This window comes from Protobothrops mucrosquamatus, unplaced genomic scaffold (genome assembly GCF_001527695.2).
Source record: "Protobothrops mucrosquamatus isolate PMUCROS unplaced genomic scaffold, P.Mucros_1.0 scaffold329, whole genome shotgun sequence".
NCBI classification, from domain to species: Eukaryota; Metazoa; Chordata; class Lepidosauria; order Squamata; family Viperidae; genus Protobothrops; species Protobothrops mucrosquamatus.
The window spans coordinates 241,787-251,558 of record NW_015386668.1 but is presented as its reverse complement, the minus strand read 5'-3'; the positions used below and the strand labels follow the sequence as shown (position 1 = coordinate 251,558).

The window sequence follows — 9,772 nt, the reverse complement described above, 5'->3', positions numbered from 1 at the left end:
TCAAAATGCTGGTTGTTACTTATACAGCATTTTATAGCAGTGGCCAGGATAATTGAAGGACCACTTTTTCCAGTTGTTTACAGGTGGTCCTTGTGTAACTACCAGTCATTCAGCAACTGAATGAACTTACAATGGTGCTGAACAACTGGTCCTCATCACCAGTCTGGTATTCATACTTAGCTTGTAATGGTGTGATGGTGTGTGGGAACGGCCTTGCGGAATGAGGGAAAGAGATGCTGCTTAGGAAACACCCAGACAAGACAGAGGAGCCCTGAGTAGCTTAACACTCAAAGGAAAGAAGACATTTAGGAAGGATACACAGTAGTTGATCCAATGGCTAAAAGTGACGACGGGAAATTTGTACCTTCAGACTTACAAGATTCTGTTAATGTAGCAGTATAATAAAGCAGAATTAGCTCATCTCATTGTTATTTCCTGTCTGGTTTACCTGGAAGGGCTGACACAGCAGCAGAGGGGTAGCAGTGCCCTTGCAGTTATTAAGGATCGTTATTCAAGCACTTGGTGACCAATCTGCAATTATTGGTCACAGCGTCCCACAGTAACTTTATGATTCGATGCATTTCCTGCCAGTTTCCCACTTGCAAAGTCAGCCATGTGTGGTCCTCCCTTAACAACCTGGATGGTCCTTGCATACCAACAGCAACTGGGATTGCCAGAACAGCTGTTGCTAAGTGGTGCAGTCACATGATATCACACTTTATGACTGTGTCAATAAGCAACAGAAATTCTAGTCCCCATTATTCTCATTAACTGAGGACTACCTATATTAGATCTGGCAGGAGGAACGTGTTACAGGACCCCTGACTTAAAAGATTGCTATCTTGTGAGACCCAGGAAATACTACCTTTTCAGTCATGGTATTTTTTTGCTCTTTGGGATCCCTTTACCATGAGATCTATTTGGTCCCAACCTGCTGGCATTTTGGAAAGTGCTTTAAGACCGGTCTGTTTGCCTGGCATTGGAGATCAGGAAGTTAGCAAAACCCAGGTGATTTGTTATTACTCTGAGGTTTTTTATTTTCAGCTGCCATTTCCTATTTGTTTAGATTTGCACTATTTTAGTTTCAATTCTTAAATTCACAAAAGAGTCGCTTGGGCAAGAAGGGCAGCCTTGTAAATTAATAAATAATAAAAGAGCAAATGTCAAAGTTTAAAGAATCAGTATGGTATAATGGTTAATGTATTGGACTGGCACCAGGGAAACCCTGGTTCCAGTCCATCCTTAGTCTTGGAAATTTACTAGATAAATTTGGACCAATTTGGACCAATCACTTTCTTTCTCAATCCAACCTAGCTCTCAGTTGCGTCCATTTCTGGACCGGGACGCTTTGCGCACAGTCACTCAAGCTCTCGTCACCTCCCGCCTGGACTACTGTAATGCTCTCTACATGGGGCTCCCTTTGAGGAGCACTCGGAGACTTCAACTGGTCCAGAATGCGGCCGCGCGGGCGGTGTTGGGAGGGACTCGTCGCTCCCATGTAACACCGCTTCTGCGCGNGAGGGCCTTCTCTGTGGGTGCCCCCACCCTCTGGAACGAACTACCCCCCGAGATCCGGACGATTCCGGATCTCCTTACCTTCCGCCGTGCCCTCAAGACATGGCTTTTCCAGCAAGCGGGCCTGACCTAGGGAGGATTTTATTTAGGGTGATTTTAAAAATAATTTTAAATAGAAACACAGCTTCTAATATTCGGTTTTGCCACAAAGAAGAGAGAGTTAAGCTATTCTCCAAAGCACCAAGGCAGGACAAGAAGCAAAGGATGGAAACTAATCAAAGAGAGAAGCAACCTAGAACTAAGGAGAAACTTCCTGACAGTTAGAACAATTAATCAGTGGAACAATCTGCCTCCAGAAGTTGTGAATGCTCCAACACTGGAAGCTTTTAAGAAGAGACTGGACAACCATTTGTCTGAAATGGTATAGGGTTTCCGGGCTGATTGTCTTAAATTTCTAACTTCTGAGCCAGTTCTTTCTGATCCTGTCAGTTTAACATAAAAAAGGTAAAAAAAACCCCTTCAATTCTACTTGCATATTATTGTACTCAATTGTATAAATTAAATAACTAACATGTGGAATAATCTCATATATGGAATCTGGAAGCATTGATATGATACAATACTGTTCAAATCTTTTATACTATCAGAGAAGCTGGTCTCTTTTGCAAGTGGTTTATCAAGCTTACTAAAGATTTAACAAACCTTTATTCAAGGGGAATATAGTAAACCTTTTAAGAGATTTATGATAGATTTCTAAAGCTTAACTAATGGTAGAAAAGTATTTCAGGCAAGAATGGGCAACTACACTGAGTCATTACCATAAATTATACCTTGTTCATAAAGATTTAAACTTATTAAATATAGCACTTCAAGAGGTCCTTCAGGCAATGCAAAAATTGAATATTCAGCTCCTAAAGATAAAACCTATAATTATATAAGAATCTCTTCAAAGAAACAAGTAAAAAGGCAGTCAGATACATAAAAATATATAAAAAGGGAATGGGGGTATACATAACCTATGACAAGATAATACAGCATAAGAAAATTGCAAAAGAAAACTTTCCAATGAATTTCAATTGAACTGAACTCAGCTAGTTATTAAGGTTAAATTCTATTTTTATAACAATATTTTTAATATTTATTTACTCATTTATTTGTTATATTTATAGCCTGCTCCAATTAACAAGGATTCTGGGCAGACCATAAGTCATTAAATAACAAATTTACAATTTAAGATAATATTTAAAACAATAATTATGCTTTAAAATAATACTTTTAAATCAATCTCTGTTATTCTTAGTTTTAAATATTCCAGTATCATCTGTCCTACTAATTTAAAATCAGGCCAGGTATAATGCTTTAATGAAAATTTTAAAAGCTTGCATGTGTAAATACACTTAAACTTAACTAGTAAAAGCCTCAGATTTATGAGACCTAGAGCCAGTTAAATTATTTATCAATGACTAAAACTGTACTTATGATCATCCAGGCATCATGCATATTTTTATTATCGTTTGTCACGCAGTCAGCCAGATGTTCAAATTGGATTTGGCATTTTTGTCTACCTATCGTATCCTCAAGGACTTGAGATAAGCAGATGTTGTTTGAGGGTGTTAAAGATATTGTTTCAGGATGAAAGCTGCCTTTTCCAATTGACTGATGGTGATTTTGTCAATGCAGTTAGTGTTCAAGTGGTCCTCCTGATGCTTTGGGATTGCACCCAAGAGACCTATTACTATTGGTACTATCTTTGCTTTCTTTTTCCACAACCCGTCTACTTCTATTTGCAGGTCTTTATATGTAGTGATTTTCTCCTGTTCTTTCCCTTCTATTCTGCTGTCTCCACATACTGCCATATCTATTATACAGATTTTTTTTAATGTCTTGAGTTAGCTGCCAAGACTCTAGCATTTTATGGAACTCTCTCTCCCTTGAGGTGGATTCAGCCCCCAGGTTAATATTCTGTAAGCAAGCCAAGGTTATAGTTTTCAGAAAGCCTTTGGACCTCAGTGGTCCTGACTGAGACTGTTCATCCCTCTATAATTAATTTTGGAGTTTATTATTACGTATTTCTATTTTCTGTCTTGCTGTATGATACCTAGAGTCCTCCAGACAGGAGCAGGTTATAAGCATTGTGAATGAATGAATGAATGAATGAATGAATGAGCAAATAAATAAGCAAATAATTTAATAATATAAATAGAAAATAGGTAAATAAGAAAGTACTGCAAAGTACATAAAGTACACCAAACTAAGATATTCAGAATTCTCATCTGGAATCAGTTAATCAGAGAAAAAAAAGTTGCCTCCTCAGGAAAAGTAAATGAAAACAGTGACTAACAGACAAATCAGATGTAATGATATTTCCTCTCCAAAATGATTTTCACCAAATCCATGCAGTGAAAATATAGGAGGAGACAGGGGGGAATTATCCTTCCGTAATCTATTGACAGAAGCAGTTTTGTCTGCAGAAAGAGCTCATTGGAACAGAGTGCATAAAATCTTGGCATGAGCTTCAGAATCACTAATATACAAGAGGAAAATGTACCTGGTGATTAATACAGCTGCATCCACTGGTGACACATTTTCACTCCAGCTTGTTGACATTTCTAAATGTATGTCATTTTTCTTACCAAATTCTTCATGTTGCCATTTGCAAAAGCTCTCTAGCATTTTTTCACCATGATGTCCAATATACATCTCTGCCTGAAAATTTTAATAAATAGTTTAAGCTAATATCCCTTAAATGAAGATATTTTTTGCCACAAAACTTCCAAAAAGGTTTAGAACAAAGTTCCATAAAGGTTATTGCTGCATTACATTTACAACAATACTATTTTCTTCTGTAGTCTTTTACTACATAGTGTCCTTTAGATGTTTGGGAGTTCTGAGAATTCTCAGAATCCTGGTAGAAAATTCCAGGAGTCAGAAGACCCGAGATTGAAGAATATTGATATAAAGTTAGGTAAATATAAATCCTACATATCTAAATTTTCTATTGTTGAAATATTTTGATTTGCTGAGCATATCTTGATCAACAGAATCAAACTATTTAGAAGACTGTTTAACCTTAATTTTAGTTGAGCACCTTAACCAGTATATCAAACTGGCTTTATATTATTATATTTTATATAATTTCAAACAACTTTAAAGATTTAAGTGCATTTATTCAAAGTTCAAAAGAATGTTATTTGTGTTTGTTTCAGCAGACAGGCAAGTAATAATATCACCCTAATTATGAGGATGCTCAATCCAAATGAAAGTGTCATTTCATAATAGAATGTTCAAATACATTTAAAATGGAATAGTACTTCCATTTAGTAATATAAAAAATAAAATACAACAGTTGAACATATTTAAGCATTAGATTGTTCTGACTGGGGCATTCTGAATGATTGAAAAGGTCGAAAGTTCACAATCAAGCCTCTTTTTCTGCATTTACTTTGTTCAATCTAGCTGCAATAAATCTCTTCAGAACTTTCACTCAAATGATTTCTAATTTTTCCTCCTAGCAACAAGTAACAGGGTCACAATCCAGCTTCACCTGAAAAGATGGCCTGCAAAGCCTCAAGATAAAGCTTTAAGAAAGGAGTATCATTCCTTCTTTTCTCCTTATGCAAAAAACCTTTTCCACCTACATCCACCTCTACCATGTCTACATGGTCAAGCAGAGGAATTAGTCTTAAACTTAACCCTATCTTGTACAAAGTTTCCCTAGAGAGAAAATAAAAAGGAAGCCTCCCAAGAATACAAAAGCCCACATCTCTGAAGGGAAATGTTAAAACATATATATACAAAAATATATTGACAACAGGAATGGAATTCATCTTTCTCAAATCACACTTTGGAACTGCAAGTAAAACGGAACAGTCTAACCCTGCAGGGCGCCAAGAAAGAATGGACTGTTTCAGCTAAATTGGATGGTTTTTGTACAGCTGTAATTGATATATTATTCCATCAATGAGAAAAAAATGAGAATTGACTGGTTTAAATTATTGTATATGAAAGATGAGTCAAACAGTGATGTAAAGGTTACTGTTCAACACCGATACTATATCAGGTACTGGGAAATGCATCCGTGCTCTGAAATTTTCCCCTTTTTGACCCTCTCTCAAATTGCTTAAAGACAAAGCAGTGTTTTTATTCTTTAGGAAAGGTCAGTAATCTATGGTTTTCCCTTCGACTTCACTTTTATTTTAGGCCATTGACAACTGCAGGTTCTTGTATCAATGTTTGCCTTTTTTACTGTACATGGAAGAGATAAATGCAGTACTTTCTCACCGGAGTCTCATGAAGCAGAACAAGCTTAGTCACCCGAAGGTTCATTTGAACTCCAAGGCTCTTGTGCTGGAAAAGATTAAATACCTGAAAACAAAAAAAAAATATAGTCATGGAAAAATTAGTAATAGGACAAATCACGGATTACTTGAGGCATCTTCTCAAAATGCTGTGGAATACTGAGTTGTTTTCAATGTTTTCCCAAATAATTGCAATATGACAATCTATTCAGGACGTAGAAGATTCTACACAAAACATGTATGTTTATGTTGTAATATGTTCTTCATATATTCAGTTGGCTGGCAGTGAGACATTAGCATCATCTGCACCTTCAGTTCAGTTTTCGTTGCTTTCATTCTATTCTTATCAAACAATACATAGAATTTTATATTTGCAATAGTAGAACAAGATACTAGACTCAGTTTTTTCTCAATATACAGGGCACTAATAATGAGTCTGGATAGTAGGAGGAAAAAAAAACTGGCTATTTTTTAATGCTCTATAAATTCCAAGCTAATAGTGGATCTTATGAGGTAATTTTGTGCTGGATCTTGAGAGGCGGCAATATCTTAGTGTCAGTGTAAAAGTACTAGCTATGATTCCTTTTCTTTTCCAATCCCACTAGCTCATTATCAGGCTATATTCTCTATTTTATGTAAGTTATATTTAACTTTAATGTATCCTTTTGCTGAAAAGATCTATATTTTCTTACCATATTTAAAATAGTTAAAATAAATCTCCTAGCAGCATCTGCTCCATGATAGGAAACCATTGCTGGATCTGCAATCACTACAGTCTCCACATTATATTCTTGAGGTAATTTATAGGAATATCTCTTTCCTCGTCCATTTTCTCTGCCTTTTTGACCTCTGACTATTCTTTTCTCTGCAATAGAAACAACAGAAGTAGTAGCTGAAATAGTGGTGTAAAATTCAAGGAGGGCCTGATTTATAATTACATTTAAGCGTGGAACATTATATTATTTTAAATTATTATAGCTTAGCACCAATTTTTCTCAAAGTGTTTTAAAAATGGAACAACCTTGAATTCCATACGAAAAGTGCAGTATGGAGCTAATTACTACTTTATTATTTAGTAATAACTCTTCTAGATTTTGGATCAAACATTTTCCCAAATTTTGCTGGTAATGTCCCAAAGGTACTTTTTCAAGAGGCAACTTGGACTTTCTTGTTTTTCTTTGACGATTTTTGGCTTCTCATCCAAGAAGCTTCTTCAGCTGACCTGGATGACTGAGAATCTCTATATAGACATTTTTTTGGTAATGGTAGGAATGAAGTGACAGCCTTTTGTATTCAAACATAAGATGTATCACTGATCTAAACTCAGTCTGTACATTAAGCCTGCTATACTTAAAAATGTAATCTTTTGTGTTACTGGCAGGCCAATTCACTTCAATCAATTTGCTTTTAAAAGAAAAGCCTCATAGAAGCCATCAGCTAGTGATAGGCAAGCAGCTTCCTGCCTTTCTGGAAGAGAAGGTAAAGGGGCTAGAAACAAACCTATCCATTATCCAGTTCACAGAGGAAGAAAGAATTATTGGATCAGATGGTGGGACAGAAATATGAAGAAGTCTACCAAAAATATAATGGAAGAATTTGTTACAAAGAATCAAGTTTTTTTGGGGGGGGAAGCTTTCGAATAGATTTCAGAGTCTCTCCTTTGATGAGAGTTCATCTCTGGATGAAGAGCCACTGCTATAAGCCTGAGGGACAAGGAAGAAAGTCTTCAAAAGAAAGAATTCCTGCTTCTGCCCTGAAAAGGAGGCAGTAATAAGTGGCAATATGGGGTAATCCTCAACTAAAAACAGTTCATTTAGTGACCATTCAAAGTTACAACGGTGCTGAAAAAAAATGACTTATGGCCTTTTTTCACAGTTATCGACCTTTGCAGCAGCATCTGATCAAAATACAGATGCTTGGCAACTGGTTCATACTTATGACTACTGCTGTGTCCCAAAGTCATGTGATCGCCTTTTGCAACTTTCTGACAAGCAAAGTCAATGGGGAAGCCAGATTCACTTAACAACCAGGTTACTAATTTATCAACTGCACTGATTCACTTAACAACTGCTACAAGAAAATGGGCCAAAACTCAGTAAATGTCTCGCTTAACAAATTTTGGGCTCAGTTGTGATCGTAAGTTGAGGTAATCATAAGACTTCCTACTGACAAAAACCGAAGCAGCAATCTGTCACTTTGATATTGATCAATTGTATCACTGGAGAAATGGCATAGCCATTCATAATGTTTGATACTGAAAGCACACTGATCAGTACATGGTAAGAGGTTGAAGGAACTGACAGTACAGGTGATGCGGTCTTCATTTCTTCCTGTCAAAGAATGCAGTTGAAAAGACTATTGGAATCAAAAATCTGGAAATTCAGATAGTAACCACAAAAATGTTTGGATAAATTGATCATCCGATTCAGATTTATAATTTATAAGCAATATGTATATATTACATGGTCAATATTGTATTTACTGTAAGAAAGATTAGACTTCACTCAAGTAATTTACAATAAAAATGGCAAAGATCATCGAAAATTAGCTGAGAATCTGTTCAATATTCACTGGGTGATTATTAGACAGCAAAATGGATATCGCCAACAAACTCAGAATAGTTGGGTATGGTTAGGAGGGCACTGACTTTTCTAGCCTGCCCTATCTATGTTTCCTGGTAAAATACATGGGAAAACACCATTGGAGGAAAATTCCACTTAGGGTTAGAGTTAGGTCAACATGAACTCATAGAGCAAAATAGACATCGCCAACAAATTTGGAGTGCTTCGGTATGATTAGGAAGGCACTACTTTTCTAGCCTGCCCTATCTACAGTATGTTTCCTGGTAAAATACATGGGAAAATACCATTGGAGGAAAATTCCACTTAGGGTTAGGGTTAGGTCACCATGAATTCATAGGGCAAAATTGACATCGCCAACAAATTTGGAGTGCTTGGGTATGATTAGGAAGGCACTACTTTTCTAGCCTGCCCTATCTATGTTTCCTGGTAAAATGCATGGTAAAATCCCATTGGAGGAAAATTCCACTTAGAGTTAGGGTTAGGTCAACATGAACTCATAGAGCAAAATAGACATCGCCAACAAACTCGGAGTGCTTGGGTATGGTTAGGAGGGCACTGTCTTTTCTAGCCTGCCCTATCTATGTTTCCTGGTGAAATGCATGGGAAAATCCCATTGGAGGAAAATTACACTTAGGGTTAGGGTTAGGTCAACATGAGGTCAGAGAGCAAAAAGGATATCGACAACAAACTCGGAGTGCTTGGGTATGGTTAGGAGGGCACTAACGTTTCTAGCCTGCCCTATCTATGTTTCCTGGTAAAATACGTGGGAAAATCCCATTGGAGGAAAATTCCACTTAGGGTTAGAGTTAGATCACCATGAACTCATAGAGCAAAATGGACATCACCAACAAATTTGGACTTCTTGGGTATAGTTAGGAAGACACTGACTTTTCTAGCCTGCCCTAAGTTTCCTGGTAAAATGCATGGGAAAGTCCCATTGGAGGAAAATTCCACTTAGGGTTAGGGTTAGGTCAACATGAAGTCAGAGAGCAAAAAGCATATCGCCAACAAACTCGGAGTGCTTGGATATGATTAGGAGGGCACTGACTTTTCTAGCCTGCCCTATCTATGTTTCCTGGTAAAATGCGTGGGAAAATCCCATTGGAGGAAAATTCCACTCAGGGTTAGGGTTAGGTCAACATGAACTCATAGAGCAAAATAGACATCACCAAAAAAACTCAGAATAGTTGGATATGGTAAGGAGGGCACTGACCTTTCTAGGCTGCGCTATCTATATTTCCTGGTAAAATACATGGGAAAAAACCACTGGAGGAAAATTCCACTTAGGGTTAGGGTTAGATCAACATGAACTCATAGAGCAAAATGGACATCACCAACAAACCCGGAGTGAATGGGTATGGTTAGGAGGACACTGAC

General features: G+C 37.0%; 1 protein-coding gene across 1 annotated transcript in view; it reads right to left on the bottom strand.

The window, feature by feature from the left end:
• ADAMTS19 (ADAM metallopeptidase with thrombospondin type 1 motif 19) overlaps positions 1 to 9,772 on the bottom strand; it is a 103,629-nt gene that overhangs the window by 58,832 nt on the left and 35,025 nt on the right. Inside the window, exons 4-6 of the mRNA XM_015815259.2 lie at positions 6,506 to 6,678; positions 5,797 to 5,880; positions 4,064 to 4,221 (exon numbers count right to left, since the gene is read on the bottom strand). Coding sequence (XP_015670745.2) covers positions 4,064 to 4,221; positions 5,797 to 5,880; positions 6,506 to 6,678 — 415 coding nt within the window. The remainder of the gene's footprint in view (positions 1 to 4,063; positions 4,222 to 5,796; positions 5,881 to 6,505; positions 6,679 to 9,772) is intronic.